The sequence below is a fragment of the Chiloscyllium plagiosum genome, unplaced genomic scaffold, assembly GCF_037043375.1.
Source record: "Chiloscyllium plagiosum isolate Xiang-an unplaced genomic scaffold, Cpla_swu_hap1 HiC_scaffold_31, whole genome shotgun sequence".
In the NCBI taxonomy this organism is placed as follows: Eukaryota; Metazoa; Chordata; class Chondrichthyes; order Orectolobiformes; family Hemiscylliidae; genus Chiloscyllium; species Chiloscyllium plagiosum.
Genome location: NW_028270169.1, coordinates 38,205,456 through 38,227,504, shown reverse-complemented (window position 1 = coordinate 38,227,504; position 22,049 = coordinate 38,205,456). Strand labels below are relative to the sequence as shown.

The 22,049-nt window shown below is 42.4% G+C and overlaps 1 protein-coding gene across 1 annotated transcript in view; it reads right to left on the bottom strand.

Moving 5' to 3' along the window:
- LOC122564097 (eosinophil peroxidase-like) overlaps positions 1-21,398 on the bottom strand; it is a 39,018-nt gene extending 17,620 nt beyond the window's left edge. Inside the window, exons 1-8 of the mRNA XM_043718658.2 lie at positions 21,325-21,398; positions 14,798-14,891; positions 13,122-13,297; positions 12,267-12,399; positions 6,732-6,861; positions 5,264-5,470; positions 3,499-3,853; positions 1,841-2,001 (exon numbers count right to left, since the gene is read on the bottom strand). Of these exons, the coding sequence (XP_043574593.1) occupies positions 1,841-2,001; positions 3,499-3,853; positions 5,264-5,470; positions 6,732-6,861; positions 12,267-12,399; positions 13,122-13,297; positions 14,798-14,891; positions 21,325-21,397 (1,329 nt within the window). The 5' untranslated portion in view covers position 21,398. The remainder of the gene's footprint in view (positions 1-1,840; positions 2,002-3,498; positions 3,854-5,263; positions 5,471-6,731; positions 6,862-12,266; positions 12,400-13,121; positions 13,298-14,797; positions 14,892-21,324) is intronic.
- Between the last annotated feature and the right edge of the window lie 651 nt (positions 21,399-22,049).

Genomic DNA, 22,049 nt, shown 5'->3' with positions numbered 1-22,049 from the left:
CCAGATCAGGGCCTCACCACTGACCGAACATGAGGGTGTGCACAGGGCCTCTCCGCTGTCTGAACATGGAGAGGTGGGGGTGTGGAGGGGGGAGATTGGGGCCTCCCCACTATATGAACATGGTGGGGGGGGGAGATCAGGGCCTCCATAGAGTCTGAACACGGGGTGGGTGGGAGGTGGGGAGGGGGTCAGACATCCTTACTGCCAGAACAAGCGTGGGTGGGGGAGGGGGTAGTGTGAGGAGGGCACCCCTTTGCTCCCCCTTACGTTCCTTCCTGTAGGAATTTTAGCCAAAACCCACTGACCATTTCTCATGGCTTTCCTTCTGACTCTTCACGTTGAAGAAACATCTCCTCAGATTTCAACATTTCAACAAGATGGGCAACGTGCTTAGCTGAGTTTTGCCAATTCTGTTCATATTTCTCATAAAAGGTCAGCTGCAACAGTCTTCTTTCAAAGTAAATGAACGTAACTTCATGAATCAAAATCGGAAATTGCTGGTAAAACTCAGCAGGTTTGGCAGCATCTGTGGGAAGAGAGCAGAGTTAATGTTTCAAGTCCAGTGACTCTTCATTAGAACTCAGTCAAAATGTTAGCTCTGCTTTCTTCCCACAGATGCTGCCAGAGTTTCTCCAGCAATTTCTACTTCTGTTTCAGATCTCCAGCATCCGGCGTTCGTTAGTTTATATTATTAACTTCAAAAGTCTTCTTTCTTGATTGCTTTCCTTGCAGCTTCCACCAATGTCCAGGTGACTATACTCTTCAGTACTGAGTTAGATCAGGATGTGGGCAAAACAGGCATGGCAGCATTACAACCCTTTGTTAGAAATACAAAGACCCATCCACTGGTGGACCGGGCAGTGAAGAAGGCTTTTGGCACACTGGCCTTTATCAGTCAAGGCACTGAGTATAGAAGTTGGAAAGTTATGGTGCAATTGTACAGGACATTGTGAGGCTGCTTTTGGAGTATTGTATTTAGTTTTGCTCACCTTGCTTAAGAAGGATGTTACTAAACTGGAAAGACTGCAGAAGAAATGCACAAGGATGTTGTCAGGACTCAATGGTCTGAATTATAGAGGGAGGTTGGACAAGCTAACACTTTTCTCTTTAGAGTCTAGGAGACTGAGGGGGAACCTTCTGAAGTGTATAACATCGTGAGAGGCATGCACTCAGTCTTTTTCCCAGGCTGGGGAATCAATGACCAGGGCAACTAGAGGTTAGAGGGGAAAGAATGAAAGGGAACCTGAGGAGCAATGTTTTGTACACAGAGGATGGCATGAGTATGGAATGAGCCGCCAGCAGAAGTGGTTGAGGCAGGTACGTGAGCAACATTTAAAAGGCATTTGGACAACTATATGGATAGGAAAGGATTAGAAGGATATGGCAAAGCAAAAATGAGGACTGCAGATGCTGGAAATCAGAGTCTAGATTAGAGTGGTGCTGGAAAAGCACAGCACGTCAGGCAGCATCCAAGGAGCAGGTAAATCAATGTTTCGGGCAAAAGCCCTTCATCAGGATGGATATGGGCCAAGTTCAGAGAAATGGGGTTAGCATGGGCAGACATTTTGGTCGGCATGGACCAGTTTGGGCCAAAAGGCCTGTCTCCATGTTGGAGGACTCTATGACTCTATGACATGGTGTAGGGCTAATATCACATGTAGTTCAACCTTGGAGAAGGAAACAGGATTGCTTTTTGAAGGATAGATTTTAAAAATAAAAATAGTGTCTGCTGTTTAGAACAAATATATTAAATTCAGTCCCACAACTTGCTATGATGGGATTTGGAATTTAGTTAGAGAGTTGAATTATTGTGATGTTACCCTAGAGATTTTCTCTGTACCTGCTGAAAGGCTCCCAGGATTTTTCTCGCTTCCTGATAGGTTGTTTCTCCGCTCCAGTGAGGGTTCAGCTTCTTCAACTCTCTCGCTAAACGATTGTGTTCCCGGAGAAACACTGTATGGAAGGTTAATACCCCCAGTTGTTCATTGACACGTACATCCCCTGCGAACAGGATCAGTGTTGGATTTACCATTGTCTTCTTAATGAAGGAGACAGAGACATAGAGAAATATCCAAAAGAACTGTCACTTGAGTATGGATTAGATGGTTCAGGAAGATCAAGAAATCCAGGGATTTAAGGAAGCACAAGCTTGAACCTCAAACAGCATTATACATTCCATTCTAACAACCAGATGGTGTTACCCATTCAATAGAACAACAATGAATCACCCTTAGCAAAGTTTAAGGTGGGTTATCCCATCTGTTTTATGATGTGGCTTACTCAACCTCAGTAACAATCACAGTTGCTTAGAAATCCCCTGTTAGAAATTGCTCCCTTTCTTTCCTCTAGTTTTGAGTCATCTTTCCTGTTTTTATTGTCGTTAGGTGTCATCCCTTCCTTTTCTTTGGCATACAGTTTATTCTCCACACCAGGCTACCACATCACTTGTTTCTTCACACTGCTATCATTGCACTCAGAAAGAAGGAACTCTGCTGTAGGATTGAGACTGGATATATCTTGGAGAAATGTAGAATTGACATTTGATCTTTAGACCCTCTCTTGGTGTAAAGTGTCATCACAGCGTTCATGTCAAAGCATCAGACCTAGGTCCTAACAGTGTCACAACATACTTGATGCCAGATTTGCTTGGAATCTGTAGACTTTCTCTTGATATTATCCCAATACTGACATTAGATTCCTTAAATATACAAAGAGGATGTGAAATGTCTGTTTTCAGTCCCTGTCCCAAAGTAGTGAAGAATCAGAATTATTTTTAGTCAACGTGCACAAGCATTATGACATACCCAGAACTGTTAGGATTTGATCCCAGACTTTTTGGCCCTTTTTGCCACAAAGCCCCGTTATCCCTGTGTAACCTGCAGCTAATTGTTTTGGTGTTAATGCATAGCAATGCGGAATAGGTGTGCTGCTGTTGCTAATGTCATTCCTGGCCCTGCCCTCAATCCACTCCAGAGTATCTGCCTTACCAACATCTAGTTGAGGCAATTTCTGATACCTCAAAGTTTACTTACTCTGCAATCAGATTGGCTGACTTTTTAATCACTTGAGGAACACTCATCCAGTGGGTATTTCTGAGATTCTACACAGGCTACTAAGACATAGTTAGAAACTGAAATATATATATATATAGAGAGAGAGAGAGAGAGAGAGAGAGAGAGAGCAAGAGAGAGAAAACAGCAGAACCACTGTGGAACTTTGGGGACATATCCTAGAAATTGATCTCTCTATCTGTATCTTTGTCAATATGGTGACTGCTGTTCTTGAAGCTCAGTAAGTGCACACAATCATCAAGTTGGAAGCTTTGGTGTTCATTTCTAGTTAATCAACCAACTTTTGCATCACTGTTGCCTAACACCTTTATATGTAAATTCCTGTGATGTGTGTTAAACAATAGTAAAGCTGGAGCTGTGTATGTAAAAAGAATGTCCCATACAAAAGTGACTTGAGACAGGATTTCTAAATCCAACTGTTACTCACCAGCTATAAAACACGGAGTTGAATTTTCATTGGTTAGACAACTTTCCCCCATACTTCCACAAAGGTTGCTTGAAATGGTGTTAAATGGTAAATATTCTCGCCCATTGTCAGAATATTCCGTGTTGACAGCCATCAGGCCAAGCTCATTAGTGAGGTTTCTGAGTTTGTTGGCCACACAGTCCGTGCTGCCATAGACCTCATTCACATCAATGAAAGCAGTAAGTACGTTCATCTGCTGCCGAGTGTTGACATCTCCAAACAATGAGCCCAGCTCACCGCTGCCACACGCAGGAGCTGACCGGATGAATGGCAAGCATATACTCTGGTTCTTGATTCTTGTGTCACCTCGAGGGATCTGTCAGGAAAGGTGCAGAAATCTGTCAAACATAGTTAATTATAAATACATCCAGAGGAATAGAAAGTCTAAGAGGAGCACAGGACTGCTGACTCATCACAGAGAGAGATGACTGGTAGTGAGTATAACATGTGAGTTCCCACAGCTCATTGAAGGGCAACTTTATGGTTGTCAGCCTGACAATTGAACTCATGCTGTTGGTATCACTTGCCTTCAAAAACCAGACAAATTATGGAACTGATCCCTGAGTTTGGAATACGTTGTGAATGTAAATTGGAAGAAAATAGTCTGTCTGGAGTCAGTAAGTTCAGACATTCAGAAACAGTTATTTCTGGTGCAAAGCTTCAATATGGCAGACATTTACTACCCACTGGAGGTATACTGACCATTATAGGTTGTAAATTTTAAATTCTGTCCACGGTTCCCATGCCTAAAAGTGGTATTAAACCTTCACCATATAGAAATAAGAGTCACTCTACCTCTCTGTCAGTTGGCTAAGAGACATCAGCTGCCCTCAGGAACCAGAGACTTATAGTTGGCTTATCACACTAGCAAGCTGCAAATGACAAGGTGGCTTACTCTGAAGTAAATAACACTTGGAGGGTCCTGCAGAGTGGATAAGAAGGATCAGTTTTGTTTTACAGAGAGGTGAATAGCCAGTGCGAAATGATGATGAGAAGGCAGTTGAGGAGGGATCTGCAGCCCCACAGAAGTCCTGGGGATGTGGAACATACTGTCTGAAAGAGTGGTAGAGGCAGAAAACCCTCACTGTTCTTTTTATAAAATGTGTGCTTGAAGGTGAAAAAATATAGAATTGGAAAATGTGATAACGCAATGTTACTTTTTTTGACCAGTACAGATATGACAGCTAAATAGCCTCCCTCTAGTCTGCCCATTTTTAATGTTTCTACATTTCTAAGACAATACATTATTAAAAGTGTCTTTCTGAAATGTGAAGCCTAGAAACATATCTGGTCCCCTGACTGCACAGCTAAAGTGAAACATCATGCTCCAAACCAATCTTCACTGATCCCTACTGCTCTCCCTTCCTGATTCAAATCCAATTGCATAATCTTCTACCAGCTTTGACAGATGAGTAAAGAGTCAAGGAACTCATCTTGAGAAAAATAAGATGGGATCTCCTTAAGATGTAATATAATTCAACACTGTCTCCTTAACAACACAAGGAGAAATTTTAAGCCCAATTCATCCTCTCACCTAATGAAAATAATCCTTCAACTATTCCCATAAAAACATACAATTTGGTCACGGGTGCGTTTTGTGTTTGTGGGATAATTTTGTCCAAGAATACTTGGATAGATTATTGATCCAGGACTTTTTTCATTGTGGTCAGGAAACAGAGCAAAAACTCAAACGCTATTTCAGAATGAAGTTGAACAGAGCTCTCACCCGTATTGGGAAACAGGGATTTCTTTGAACACAGGTTCTTTCACAGTCAATGCCATCATTGAAGGTCTGGATGCTGCCAGAATGAGGGGTTAAACTCATATCGTGATCAATCCACTGACCCCACTGCATAAACAAGTGAGTGACCTCTAAATCATTGACCACGTCTTCATTGCGTGTTCTCAAGATTTTATTGGACACTTCGCGAGCCTGGAGAAGCAGAAAGTATTCATTACAGGAAAACAGGACAAAGGTTAATCTATCATCACACCATCTTTATATCATCATTATGTTTGCAACTAAGGGGGCATTGATTAAACATACTGTTCTTTTTTTTAGATTAGATTAGATTAGATTAGATTACTTACAGTGTGGAAACAGGCCCTTCGGCCCAACAAGTCCACACCGCCCCGTCGAAGCGCAACCCACCCATACCCCTACATTTACCCCTTACCTAACACTACAGGCAATTTAGAATGGCCAATTTACCTGACCTGCACATCTTTGGACTGTGGGAGGAAACCGGAGCACCCGGAGGAGAACGTGCAAACTCCACACAGTCAGTCGCCTGAGGCGGGAATTGAACCCAGGTCTCTGGCGCTGTGAGGCAGCAGTGCTAACCACTGTGCCACCGTGCCGCCCACAAATGTATTTTTCTGTTAATAAAAATATAAAAATATAAAAATTGCGAACAGGCAATTCAACCTCTCAAGCCTGCACTCTCATTTAATCAACCATGGCTGGTCTCATTTTGTGCCCACTGCCCTTAACCTTTTAGCACATTACTAATTAAAAATGTGTCCAACTCTTCCCCAAATTTGCACAGTGTTTTAGCAACCATGGCACTCTGGTTAGCGAATTCCACAGATTCATGTCACTTAGAGAAAAGTAATCCACATTGCTTTTAAATCTGCCACATCTTAGCCTAAAACTATGAACTCTCATTCTTGATTGTCCCATAAGGGGTAAACATCTACTTTTGCATCTTATAGATTGCCTCTCATTCTCCTAAACTCTGGTGAATATAGGCCTAAATTGCTCATTGTCTCTTTGTAAGACAAGTCTTTCATTACTGGAATTAATCTAGCCAACCCTCTAAAGATACAGCTCCAAAGATAGTTCACAGTTGGCTTTTATTCAAGGTCATTTGTGCATCTCTTCATACAACAGTCTTTCTAAGTGTGGCTACAAACCTGCAGCTAGTTTGTACTGCATTAAGGAGCAGCACTTTATTTTGTGGCTGTGCCCTTTAGGAACTGGGCTTTTTCGATACAGAGACAACTTGTTAAAGATTGCTAAAGGATGAAAAAAAGAGCTTCATTCCATCTGACTGGATTGGATTTATTGCTAAGTGAAAGGACACTGTACTAGCACACCCACTGCCTGCTTCCTGGAAGGTGGGGTTCAATACATTTGAGAGTAGGTTTTTCAGTGAACCAGATTTATTTCTGCCTGAAGTGTGCATAGTTACCAGTGGCAGAGTGAATCCTGATACTCGTCTGCTTGGAGTCCAGCCCAGTGGAAGTGAAAACTCATCTTCATAGCGAGGTGGGAGCCATCGGGTGAATGCAATGTGGGATGATCCCAGGCGAGGCTTCCTCCTGGAAATCAGGAAAACAAAACATTCATTTCTTTGCACGCAGGACACCTGATCCAAAAGAAGAAATTAGTTTGAGGGGAACTGGCACAAACAATATCGCAGTAAAGGACTGACAGCAAGTGGCTGTTCGACGTTTTCTGCAGGAATTTTCTTTCAATTAACGTAATAATTAACAAACAATGGCATTAAGTAAAAGTTGTAAATGATTATTGTCCCTGATCTAAACAGCTCAGGGCCAGTTGTTATTTTGGGAAGGATTACCCACCTCACCTACCCACCTTTTCCACTGGTTTCATTAAAAAGGGCAGTCACCTTGGGTGGAGAACAGGGAACCAATTAGCAACTGGTCCTTTCCAGCCACTTACAAACTAATACTCAAAACAGAGATAGATCCAAAACTCACCTCATGGGGGAATATTGGCCACAGATAGAGTCATAGAGTCATAGAGGTGTACAGCATGGAAACAGATGCTTCGGTCCAACCCGCCCATGCCAACCAGATATCCCAACCCAATCTAGTGCCACCTGCCAGCACCCAGCCCATATCCCTCCAAACCCTTCCTATTCATATACCCATCCAACAGCCTCTTAAATGTTGCAATTGTACCAGTGTCCACCACTTCCTCTGGCAGCTCATTCCATACACGTACCACCCTCTGTGTGAAAAAGTTGTCCTGTAGGTCTCTTTTATATCTTTCCCCTCTCACCCTAAACCTATGCCCTCTAGTTCTGGACTCCCCCACCCCAGGGAAAAGACTTTGTCTATTTATCCTATCCTGTCCCTCATAATTTTGTAAACTTCTATTATATCACCCCTCAGCCTCCGATGCTCCAGGGAAAACAACCCCAGCCTGTTCAACCTCTCCCCATAGCTCAAATCCTCCAACCCTGGCAACATCCTTGTAAATATTTTCTGAACCCTTTTAACTTTCACAACATCTTTCTGATAGGAAGGAGACTAGAATTGCATGCAATATTCCAACAGTGGCCAAACCAATGTCCTGTACAGCCACACATGACCTCCCAACTCCTGTACTCAATACTCTGACCAATAAAGGAAAGCATACCAAATGCCTTCTTCACTATCCTGTGACTCCACTTTCAAGGAGCTATGAACCTGCACTCCAAGGCCTCTTTGTTCAGCAATACTCCCTAGGACCTTACCATTAAGTGTTTAAGTCCTGCTAAGATTTGCTTTCCCAAAATGCAGCACCTCGCATTTATCTGAATTAAACTCTATCTGCCAATTCTTAGCCCATTGGCCCATCTGATCAAGATCCTGTTGTAATCTGAGGTAACCCTCTTCACTGTCCACTACACCTCCAATTTTGGTGTCATCTGCAAACTTACTGACTGTACCCCTTATGCTCGCATCCAAATCATTTATGTAAATGACAAAAAGTAGAGGACGCAGGCCTCCAGTCTGAAAAACAACTCTCCACCACCACCCTCTGTTTTCTATCTTTGAGCCAGTTCTGAATCCAAATGGCTAGTTCTCCCTGTATTCCGTGAGATCTAACCTTACTAATCAGTCTCCCATGGGGAACCTTATTGAACGCCTTACTGAAGTCCATACAGATCACATCTACCGCTCTGCCCTCATCAATCCTCTTTGTTACTTCTTCAAAAAACTCAATCAAGTTTGTGAGACCTGACTCCCCATGCACAAAGCCATGTTGACTATCCCGAATCAGTCCTTGCCCTTCCAAATATATGTACATCCCATCCCTCAGGGTTCCCTCCAACAACTTAGTTCCCTAGCTTATTCTTACCACCCTTCTTAAACAGTGGCACCACGTTTGCCAACCTTCAGTCTTCCGGCACCTCACCTGTGACTATCGATGATACAAATATCTCAGCAAGAGGCCCAGCAATCACTTCTCTAGCTTCCCACAGGGTTCTAGAGTACATCTGATCTGGTCCTGGGGATTTATCCACCTTTACCATTTCAAGACATCCAGCACTTCCTCCTCTGTAATCTTGACATTTTGCAGGATGCCACCATCTATTTCCCTACAGTCTATATCTCCCAAATCCTTTTCCATAGTAAATACTGATGGAAAATACTCATTTAGTATCTCCCCCATTTTCTGCTGACCACACAAAGGCCGACTTGCTGATCTTTGAGGGGCCCTATAATCTGCGTGGGGATAAGGATAGACTGAGCAAGTGGGCAAAAAGCTGGCAGATGGAGTCCAATTTAAGGAAGTGTGAGGTCATTCACTTTGTGAGGAAGAGCTGAAAAGCAGACTGTTACTTACATGGAAGACAGAGAGAGACATCAGAAAGGTCCAGTGCAGGGCTGGGTGGGGTGATCTGGATGTTCTCGAACATGAAATACAAGAAGTTAGCATGCAGGAGCCGAAAGTACTTAAGAAGGCAAATGGAATTTTGGTCTTTATTGCTGAGGGGTTGGAGTTTAAAAATAAGGTAAAACTTGTTATAAGCATACAGCGTTCTGTTGAGGCCACACCTGGTATGGCAACTGTACCATTCAAGATTGGACACGGTTGCAGAGAGTGGTGAACTCGGCCTGGACAATCACAAAGGCCAACCTCCCATCTATAGAATCCATCTACCAGGCCTGCTGTCAAGGAAAGGCCGCCAGCATTCTCAAAGATCCATCTCACCCTGGCAATTCTTTTCTACATTGGAGAGAAGGTACAGACGCCTGAACACACGCACCAGCTGGTTTCAAAACAGTTTGTACCCTACTGTTGTTAGAATACCGAATGGACTCATAAACTCTTAGCATTTGCCTGTACCTGTGTTTTGATTTTGCCGCTGTTCACCTATTATTTACTATCTATGCTATTTAACTCTGTGATCTGCCTGTATTGCTTGCAAGACAAAGCTTTTCACAGTGCCTCGGTACACGTGACAATAAATTCAATTCAATTCAATTCACCTAGAGAACTGTGTACAATTTTGGTTCCCTTTTTTAAGGAAGGAATTATTGGCACTAGAGACAATTCAAAACAGATTTAACTGGCAGTTCCTGGGATGAATGCGTTGACTTATTAGGAATGACAAAACATGTTAGACTGTTAATCATTAATATTTAGGAGAATGATCTTATTTAAATATACAAGATTCTGAGGGGCCTTGACAGAATGGTTGGAGAGAAAATGTTTCCACTTATGGGGCTATCTTTAACTAGGCAATATTTTTACAGAATAAGGGGAATCATATAAACTAAAGTGGATGTAAAGGAATTTTTCTTCTGGACAATAGTGAATGCCTGGAAGTCTCAATTGCAGAGAGCTGTTGAGACAAAATCCTTATAAGTACTTAAAGAAGGATTGGATGGAATTTTGTAATATCAGGAGTTCAGGGCACTGAGAAGCTATGTTAGAGGAGTTGAGGCTTGAGGTATATCAGTCATGACATTTTGAATGGTTGACAGGCCTGAGGAAACAAACAGCCTCTTCTTGCTTCTGTTGCTTATCGTTTATAGCTGTTAATTTAGAAGAGGCAAAAGACATTTTATATGTTGCTTAGCCTTGGGATTAAGGTATTAAGGTAAAATTAACCCTTGTCGCAAATGTGGAAGACATCATTTGTAAAAACAACTGCAACAATAGAGATAATATTAGATATTCATCTAACGGGGAGAGAGAGAGAGAGAGATTAAAAATGTTAGGAGATGAAAATAAACTAAAAATGGAGATTGCGCAGCTCAGAAGGAGGAACTGTTCAGTGGCCTAACACTTCCAAATCCTAGACTCATTATTTCCAGAGTCCCTGAAGAATCTCTTCTTATTCACCGAGATGTTGCTGATTAATATGATTGTGAACAAACATAGGGATATCAGCTAACTTTATTCTTGTATCTAGATCTGGTCAGCTTGGATGAGTTGTTTCCATGCCGTACAGCTCTATGACATATGCTTGCTTTGCTTCTATGAAAGCAGGTCCCTTGTCTGGCTTCAATGGTCTGCCTTTGCCCAGAAAAGCCTGAGGAACTTTGAATCTATATTTTTGAAACTTGTCTTCACAATGACAAGCCACTCTGCAATCTTATCTGTCTTTTCCCCTCTATCAGTTCATCTGCTGCTGAAAGGATGTTGTTATCTCAGAATCCACACTTGAAACATACTCTTCAAATTGACAATCCTTCAACCTCAACGCATTTTATCCATTTTCTTTCAGTATACTTCTATGTGACACTTTGGGATAGTTTTCCATGTTAAGGCCACTATATCAATGCAAGTTGCTTTGTCTGAAGCCTGAAATATGGCAGAGTCTGAAAATGCCTTCAGTCTGTAGCATGTGGAGGCTGGAACCTGTCATTACTTTGTGCTGGCTTCTGAAGCTGCTGCTGACCAGTTGTAGGCCTGTCCTTTGCGAGTGTATGAGAAAACATCATCCAATCACCACATGATAAAAGAATGTTGACCATCCCCCGCAGAAATGACAGAAATGAAACACACTCATTTCTTTTATTCAGAAGAGCTAGCTTTCTTCATGGTTTTTTTGTGTGTGCTCATAGTTCACAGTTTATCAACACATGTTAATTAGAATGAAGATAAAGAAATGCAGACATTCATCAAATGCCTCCCTCAGGTGTTGCTATTGCATTGTCAGCTGGATCCAGGTTTCTATTTCACACATAATCTGTAGATCTTCAACTGATGTTATCTCTGGTGCATTGTTTTGAAGAGTTGATCTGAATGTCTTTTCCACACTACAACGTCTCGTGTCTATAGGCGACCAATCCAGTGTGTGTACATTTGGTGGACTGTCCCTTTAAAAGTCCACTCACATGACGTACTGATGACATCACTGAACATTTTGCATGGGAGCAGGGTACTTTAACCTTGATGCCTTCAAAATAAACATCTCCTTCATAAAGCTCCCACTATTAAACACTTTGGCCATTTGTCAATTCAGTACCTTCGTGAAGAATAGCACAACACTGTTCAAACATTCAGTGATTTCAGGAAAAGGACAGTGACAGATGATGTCTAAGTCTATGAAAAAAATAAATAGACACATGAAGAACCCTGACAGCCACACAGGAATCGACATCTTCTAGAACATCTTACCTAGCAAGTGTGGTATACATGATTGTCAATATCGTGGATATTTTCATTGCAGGAATCTCTAATGTAAAGTGGGGTGTGTGGGGTGGGGGGCGGAATGTTGAATGTTTGTGTGTGTTTGTTGGACTGTCACTTTAAGGATCCATTCATGTGATATAATGATGTCATCTGCCATTTCGGGTGAGAAGAGTTTGGCCTAACTTTACCGTCTGTTGAGTAAACAGACAGCAAGGTTAGACCAGATGGCATCATTATATCATGTGATTGGACTCACATGTTCAGCTCCACCTGTTAAATATTTTGACTTCCTGGTCCTTCTTGGAACTTAACAAAATGGTCAGGTAGCAGCATCAGTTCCTACCTGTTGTTGCACACAGAGGTGAAAGTCCTGTATCGGTCTGAAAAACAGTCGTCTTTACATATTGGAGGTTGACGTATGGCCAGACAGCCTGTGACACGTGCAATGGTATCCAGGTCAGCTGGTGTTAATAAATCTGGAGGAAACACACACTCGTTAACCAGTTCTGATCTCTGAGAAATTCACTCATTAATTACACCAGTTAAATAACCAGTTCAATAGGAGTCCCCGTATTTATAGTTGGTAAATTCTTGGTTAGATAACGGTGCAGACATTCACAACACTCCATGTTCTGTCTGTTGCTTTGTACCACTGTGTGGTTTGCTGTTGCACCACTGGGGGTTTGATCTCTGATTCACATAATTATGTATGAGAGACTTTCCCCAGCTCCCAAACAGGCTGCTTCCGGAGATGTTTATGAGAGGACAGCCTCTCACATTGGTCAACAGCTAGAGCTGATACCGAGGAAATCCACCTTGATCCTGCTCTTGCTGAAAGGATGGGACAGACTGACTGCAGAGCATTGGGGCAGGTATCTGACACAAGAAGCAATCCGGTAAAATGCAGGGTAAGCTGCTGAAGATCAGACAGGATATTGCCTCTCGGTTTACTGAATTCAATCATCAAGCGCTGTTCTGCCCTGGCTCACACTCACCCTGACCTCTTCCCGCACCATCCTCCTGCAAACCTGGCTTTTCTGAATCATCCTACATAGCTCAATTTGTTAGGGATTTGTAAAATCACAGGGATTTCTAAAACTAACCCATCATTCACTGGGAACGTTAGAAGGAGGAGACTGGGCCAATGGAAGCCCATCTGTATCTGCTCCAGGTCCCAGTCCCTTGTTCTCTAACTGACCTGTTGCATTCAGTGAGCGTTTGTGGACTCGATGGACATGCTGCTGAATGAGGCGCAGTGTGTTTTCCATGTACTCTGCTGATCGCACTGCAACCCTGGTTGTTGCCACTGGGTGTTTGAAGAAACGCAGGAGGTCACCAGCACTCAAGGATCTTTTGCTCAGATGCTGTTTTTGGCTGGAAAATAATAGACTCAAATCAGACAGAGATAATGAGGGATTCAGATCCTGACTCAGACTACAGCTATCGCATGTTACAACGAACAAGCTCAGTGTTTAAAATCAGTGATGGAGATCCACTCACTGAGCAGTGGCTTCAATAATAGCATGCGTGCACTATGTGCAAGTTTTCTGATGATACAAAGCTGGGGACTAAAGAAAGCTGCAAGGTGGTTGGAAATAAGGCAGCAATAGGTAAAGCAATTGTAGAAGGCTTTGTGTTAAAAGGTGAGAATCATTTTGGCACTCAGAGGGATTTAGGTACCCGAGAGAATGACAAATAGAAAGTACAACAAGCAAGTTTTGAGGTTTTTGACTGATTCGGGATTCTTTGGACTTGAGAGAGATGAGCATTTAATATTGTAGAATTAAACAATCTAGATATTTTAGTGATAGCTTTTCTATTCTAGCTCCGGCTTTTCTTCTATCTCCATCTACTGGTGCTGCTCAATATGGCAGTTTCAAGTGAACGCTACAAATTGCAGCTTTAACATAGTACTGTATCAACACTACACAATAGGGAAGGGAAGTTGTATGCTGGCATTTTGTCCTAAGGGGTTGCATTGTAATATTGTAGAGGTCTTGCTGTAATAGCAGCTGGAGAACCATGCATTTTTCACATGGTTCACAATGGAAAAATGCTGTAATAATGGCACGCTAATTTGATTCCTAGCATGTGGGCGGCAGGTTGGCACAGTGGTTAGCACCGTTGCCTCACAGTGCCAGAGACCCGGGTTCAATTCCCGCCTCAGGCGACTGACTGTGTGGAGTTTGCACATTCTCCCCGTGTCTGCGTGGGTTTCCTCCGGGTGCTCCGGTTTCCTCCCACAGTCCAAAAACGTGCAGGTTAGGTGAATTGGCCATGCTAAATTGCCTGTAGTGTTAGGGGCAGGGGTAAATGTAGGGGAATGGGTCTGGGTGGGTTGTGCTTCGGCGGGTCGGTGTGGACTTGTTGGGTCGAAGGGCCTGTTTCCACACTGTGAGTAATCTAATCTAATCTAATGTGCTTTGAGAAGAGGGTGAGTAGAATAGGTACATTTTGCTTTGGTCATATATGAACGTAGCATGATATTACAAAAATGTGTATAGTTCTTTAAAGATTGCAAATAAACTGTTTCTGCCACCTGGAGTATCCAGAGCTCAGGTTTATAGGCCCAGAATAAGGTTAGTCGATTACCTCAATACCAGATCTTTGAGTGAATTAGCACACCAAAAAACTGATCAAAGATGGCAGACATGAAATATTCACTTTTTCTCTCTGTACAAAAGCTGCCATACCTGCTGAGTATTTTCAACATGTTCTTTATTTCAAATTGACAGTCTCTACTGAAATTTGCTCTTCACAAAATAAATGTTCTTTGCATTGCGAATATGATAGCCCTTATTCCATATAAATTTTAGGAGTTGAGCTCTTTATAGAGAACCCAACCTGACACTGCTACATAAGCAAAGAACCCACCTAACTCTGGTCTCCTTGTACGCTTTGTCCACCAGTTCAATGGCTTCCCGTACAGCTCTTTGTACAAATGGACTGCCCAAGGATTTGTCGTCATCTACAGTAGAAACACAACACCTCTCAGTCACACAGAATCAGTAGGGACATAAAAGCATTCTTCGACTAAAAGGTTTGGAAAGATTGAGTGAAAAGCTGAATACATGGAAGTATTGTAAAATTGTTAAAGTGAAACTAACAACCTGTTAATGTACTGAAATACTTTTACTTTCTTCTTTAATCTACAGTGTTAGAAAATGAAACAAAAGTAATTTGGGAACAATCGCCATCATTTAAAGAAAATGGTAGGGTACATCTTAAAATCCCATTGATAGAGGGACAGGAGAGGATATGGACGCACAGTCAAAGTTAAATAGAAGCTTTGTACATATTAAGCCATATCCTTCACCAGTATTCTCTGCCACAACTACTCTCCCAAAACATTGGGATTGTCTCAATCTCAACAATTATTTATGTATTAGAATCATTAAAATGGTACAGCCCAGAAGGATAGCATTTGGACCATCTTGTCCATGCCAACCCAAAGTCACCCAGGTGCCCTTTCTAATATCATCTTCTTGCACACGGCCCAAAGCACTGCAGTTTAAAGCAGTTAAAGTGCAAATCTGGGTACTCTTTAAAAGAGTTTCGGGTCTCTGTCACCACCACTAACTCTGCAGTGAATTCCAAATACCCACCTCACTTTACATAAAGAAACTTTCACCTCACATCCGCTCAAATCCTTCTGCCACTCAGTTTGAATCAATGACTCTCGTTTTTGAACTCACTGGGAAGGGAAACAGTTTCCTCCAGTCTATTCTATCTTTCACAATTTTATATATCACCATCATGTCACCCCTCAGTCTTCTCTGTTCCAAGGAAAACAATCCCAAACTCTCCAATCACTCATCATAGCTACAATTCTTCAGCCCTGGCAACACCTTAGTAAATCTTCTCTGCACTCTCTCCAGGCAATTACGTCCTTCCTGTAAGTGGTGACCAGATCTGCACACAATACTCCAGCTGTGGCCTCAGCAGTGTCTTCCATAGTTTCGTCATTATATCCTGACTTTTGTATTCTATATCTCTGCTAATGATGGAGAGATCATTCCATATACCTTCATTACAACTTCCCACAGCCTCCATTAATGATGACCGACTTGACACTGACATGTTTTACAAACCCACCGACTCCCACAGCTACCTGGATTATACCTCTTTCCACCCCACCTCCTGCAAAAATGCCATCCCGTATTCCCAATTCCTCCGCCTCCGTCGTATCTGCTCCCAGGAGGACCAATTCCACCACAGAACACACCAGATGGCCTCCTTCTTTAGAGACCGCAATTTCCCTTCCCACGTGGTTAAAGATGCCCTCCAATGCATCTCATCCACATCCCGCACCTCCGCCCTCAGACCCCACCCCTCCAACCGTAACAAGGACAGAACACCCCTGGTGCTCACCTTCCACCCTACCAACCTTCACATAAACCAAATCATCCGCCGACATTTCCGCCACCTCCAAACAGACCCCACCACCAGGAATATATTTCCCTTCCCACCCCTTTCCGCCTTCCGCAAAGACCGTTCCCTCCATGACTACCTGGTCAGGTCCACGTTCCCCCACAACCCATCCTCCCATCCTGGCACCTTCCCCTGCCACCGCAGGAACTGTAAAACCTGCGCCCACACCTCCTCCCTCACCTCTATCCAAGGCCCTAAAGGAGCCTTTCACATCCATCAAAGTTTTACCTGCACATCCACCAATATCATTTATTGTATCTGTTGCTCCTGATGCGGTCTTCTCTACATTGGGGAGACTGGACGCCTCCTAGCAGAGCGCTTTAGGGAACATCTCCAGGACACCCGCACTAATCAACCCCACTGCCCTGTGGCCCAACATTTCAACTCACCCTCCCACTTTGCCGAGGATATGCAGGTCCTGGGCCTCCTTCACCGCCTCTCCCTCACCACCAGACACCTGGAAGAAGAACGCCTCATCTTCCACCTCGGAACACTTCAACCCCAGGGCATCAATGTGGACTTCAACAGTTTCCTCATTTCGCCTTCCCCCACCTCACCCTAGTTCCAAACTTCCAGCTCAGCACTGTCCCCAGGCCTTGTCCGACCTGCCTATCTTCTTTTCCACCTATCCACTCCACCCTCCCCCCCGCCTCGACCTATCACCTTCATCCCTTCCCCCACTCACCTATTGTACTCTATGCTACTTTCTCTCCACCCCCAACCTCCTCTAGCTTATCTCTCCACGCTTCAGGCTCTCTGCCTTTATTCCTGATGAAGGGCTTTTGCTCGAAATGTTGATTTTACTGCTCCTCAGATGCTGCCTGAACTGCTGTGCTCTTCCAGCACCACTAATCCAGAATCTGGTTTTCAGCATCTGCAGTCATTGTTTTTACCTACCTTCATTACAACCTTACCTACCTGTCCTGTTACCTTGAAGGACCTGTGCACTTGCATGCGCAAGATCTTTCACTTCATCTACGCCTCTCAGTATATTCCCATTTATAGTGTATTTCTGGTTTACTGCTTGACCTACCTCACACTTATCTGAATTGAACACCATCTGCCACTTTCCTGCCCTCTCCACCAATCCGCCTATATAATTTTGGAGCAATTTCTCTGTAGCCTGCAAATTTCCCAATTGTGTCCCTTATGTTCAAGTCCAAATCGTTAATGTATAAAACAAACAGCAAGTGTGCCAACACTGAGCTCTATGAAGCACTATTTGAAACAGCTTTCCATTTGCAAGGGCAGCCATCGATCATTATCCTTTTTTTTGTTATTAAGTTGAATTGAATTTGAATTTAAGTTGACTTTGGATTCAATTTGACATATTACTGTTTGTCCTGTGGGCTTTTACCTTTTTGGCCAGTCTGCCATGTTGGACCTTGTCAAATGCTTTACTAAAATTCATTTCTGCATTACTCTCATTAATTCTTTGAGTCTGTGAGAAGGATGATCAATCAGATTTATAAAGCATGACCTTCCCTTCACAAGAGCTGACTAGTCCATGCCTTTCTAAGTGATAGTTTATCCAATCTCTCAGGATTGATTCTAACAATTTGTCCACTGTTGAAGTAAGATTAAATGGCCTATAATTTATTGGCATTTCCATTGTACCTTTTATAAACAATAGAACACATTTGCATTTCTCCAGTCCCCCCTACACCTCACCTGCGTCTATTGAAGTTTAGAAAATAATCCTCTGTTATTTCCTTCCTGACCATCTTCAATATTCTAGGCAATAATCTATTCAGCTCTGGCGACTTATCCACTTTCAAGGATTCCAATTCCTTGAACACTTCCTCTTGTATTATTATTACCTTGTACAATATTTCACACTACTCCTCTTGGATTACCATATCTGCATCATCCCTTTCCCTTGTGAATACAGAGACAAAATATTGATTTAAAGTTTTTCCCATAATCTCTGCATCTTCACACAAGTTTCCTTCTTCACCTCTGATAGGTCCTACTTTTTCCTTAACTATCCTTTTGCTCTTTATATGCTGGTAAAACATCTTTTTTAGGTTTTCATTTGTCTTGATGGCTAATATTTTTACATGCCCTTGCTCTGATTTCCTTTTTTTTTTAAACTTAATCCCTGTGCTGTCTGTATTCCTATAGGCTTTCTGCAGTGTTAAGTTTTTTTGTGACTATCATAGGCTTTCTTTTTCTGTTTAATCTTGGCCTGTATTTTTGTCATAGTTTTCAGAACTAACAAGCGTCCAAAAGACATAAGTGAAAAGTGTGATGGAATAATCCCCATTTTCCTGGATGGATGCAGCTCTATAAACACTCAAGAAGCTCAAGACTATCCAGACCAAAGCAGCACACCTTCATTGGCACCACATTCACAACCATTGATGTTCATTTCCTATACCGCTGATACACATAGCAGCAGTGTGTGCCGTCTACCAGAGGAACTGTAGAAATTCACCAAGGCTTCTTAGACAGCATCTTCCAAATCCATATCCATTATATCCAGAAGGACAAGGTCAATAGATACAGGGGAACACCATCATCTGAAAGTTCCTCTCCAAGCCACACAACACCCTGACTTGGAAATTTATCACTGTTCTTTCACTGTCATTGGGTCAAAATCTGGAAATAACTTCCTTCACCAAGAAAGCAGCTCATCATTACCTTCTCAATGGTAATGGAAGATATATCGTTTCCTCAGTAAAATCCACATCTCATGACTGAATAAAAAAATTACAACACCTCTTGCCTGCACTGCTGATTAGTGAACTTCTCTCATCTAACAATTATGGCCTCACTGTCTCCCCCTCAATATCAGCCCCAGTCTCACCCTCTAAATGACAGCTCCACCCTGTCAATGACAGCCCAGTTCCTCCGTGTACTGTCAGTAAAAGCCCCTTCCTGTCACACTATCAATCACAACCGTCTCCCCTTTACGCTATCAATCACAATTCTTCCCTTCTGCACATGTTCCTCTCTCCTGCAGAATACAAATTAATTGAACGCATTGACCCATGCTTGTTTCTCCTGTTGTAGCATTTGCTGTAAAATCATTCAAAGTTAATTTGAATTTAGTTAATTCGTAAGCACTGGGTATATCAAGCAGGTAACCAGCAGTCATTGAAGTCATGCAAACAATTCCTGCTCTGTTATAATAATTAATTAATTGACAAGCAGTCACTTGAAAACAGAAATGAGCAATGCATTAAAGCATTCAATTGATCCGCTGCCTTTCTGTGAAAGTTCTGATAAACTGTTCGTTTCCTGTTAGTCATATTCAGTGTCGTGATGTTGGAGGTTAACGTATTGAAATAACTAATCAATTGGCGATTTATATTTATTATCTCATCATGAGTTATGATCCTGTTCAGCTTGTGTGGTAACTTCAGAATAATTTCATCTTGGCATATCCATTTCATCTTTCTGGAGACTTGCAGTGCAGTTATATTGTCCATACTCTGGACTAGAAAGTGAGGATTCAAGGGTTTCCTCTCTTGTACCAGATCTATGTCTGAATAAGTTGATTAAAAATATCAGTCCTTCACATCCTGGGTACATATTACTTTTGCTTGCAGAAAGAAACTCCAAGCTTGAATGTAGCTTACATTTTACTTTAGTGAAACATCTAATGGATCCGAATTTTGCAGAAGTTAATATGACTCATTACTAAACTTACCAATGCCATAAATATCTTTATTTAAAACCTTTTACATTTAAGAAATAAGTAATGAATATCATTTGTCAGATTAAATCCCCTCATTATCATGTATTATTTTTGGCATAACTGTTCATGTCTTTGCTTCAAGCTTACTTATGGCGAGAAATTTCCATTAGCATGTCCTGTCAAGAAAAACTTTGCATTTGTTTAACTATGATTATTAAGAGGCTATTCTATACCATTAACACAGTAGTCTTCTTACATTTGCTTGTCCACTTCCCTAAGCCATTTCCCACAGGACACAGAAACTGTTGCACACCTGATTTAGCCTGAGGCAAAGTGAGGCAAATATGAAGAATTGGGCTCAGTTTAGAACATAGAACGTAGAAAAGTACTGCACAGAACAGGCCCTTCGACCCACAATGTTGTGCCTAGGATTAATCCTAATCTAAAATAAAATAACCTAACATACACATCCCTCAATTCACTGCTGTCCATGTACATGTCCAGCAGTCACTTAAATGCCCCTAATGACTCTGCTTCCACCACCACCGCTGGCAACGTGTTCCATGCATTCACAACTCTCTGCATAAAAAACCTATCTCTGACATCTCCTCTATATCTTCCTCCTAACACCTTAAAACTGTGATCCCTTGTGACAGTCAATCCTGCCCTGGGGAAAGGTCTCTGGCTTTCGACTCTATCCAAGCCGCTCATTACCTTGTATATCTCAATCAGGTCACCTCTATTCCCCCTTCTTTCCAGAGAGAAAAGTCCGAGTTTAGTTAATCTTTCTTTGTAAGACAAGCCCTCCAGTCCAGGCAGCATCCTGGTAAACCTTCTTTGTACCCTCTCCAAAGGCTCCGCACCTTTCCTATAGTAGGGCAAACAGAACTGGACACCATATTCCAAGTGTGGTCTCACCAGGGAGCTGCAGCAAAACATCGCGGCTCTTAAACTCGATTCCCCTGTTAATGAAAGCCAAAACACTAAATGCTTTCTTAACAACCCTATCCACTTGAGTGGCAACTTTGAGGGATCTATGCACTTGAACACTAAAATCCCGCTGTTCCTCCACCTGCCAAGAATCCTGTCTTTAATCCTATATCCAGTATTCAAGTTCGACCTTCCAAAATGCATCGCTTTGCATTTATCCAGGTTGAATACCATCTGCCATTTCTCAGCCCAGCTCTGCATTCTGTCAATGTCTTGTTATAGTCTGCAAATGCCCTTGATACAATCAACGACACCTCCAATCTTTGTGTCATCAGCAATTTGCCCGACTGTACCATGCTAAATGTTAATGATGTGAATTGTTAGTTTAGACTCTTACCTGCATGAGCTTTATCATTCTGAAGCAGGACAAGTGCAGCGAGGAGCACGCACAGAGACCACAGAGGTGCCATTCTGAAAGATCCACATTTAGACAATGTGTCAGGGATTGTACATACAGATCACTGATATAGTAAAACTTGAAGATATAAAGTGAACATTTCTGCAAGGCCATCCATGTTTCCCAGTGCAGACTGACATTTTTTAAGAACCCAACAGTGTGGAAACAGGACAATTAGCTCAATAAGTCCATACTGGAATCTAAAGGGGAACCCACCCAGACCCATTCCCTTAATCTATTATAATACATTTCCCCTGGACTATCCTACACGTCCCTGAACACTACAAGGCAATCTATCATGGCCAATTCCCCTAACCTGCATATGTTTGGAGTGTGGGAGGAAAGCCACACAGCCACAGGAGAATGTGCAAATTCCACAAAGACCCCGTCACCCAAGGCTGGATTCGAGCCCAGGTCTGTGGTGCTATGAGGCAACAGTGCTAACCACTGAGCCACCATGCCACCCTTTAGAAGCAGACACACCACAGCACACACATACATAGAAACATGTCAAGACAAATAGGTACAAACATGTACACATGTAACTTGGATTACTTGCAAAGCACTGACATTTCATTTTTAGCTATTTATCTCCAGAAACAAAATATATTTTTCCAACTAACTACACCTTAACAATATTAGTAATAGGGAGCTTCAGTAAAATG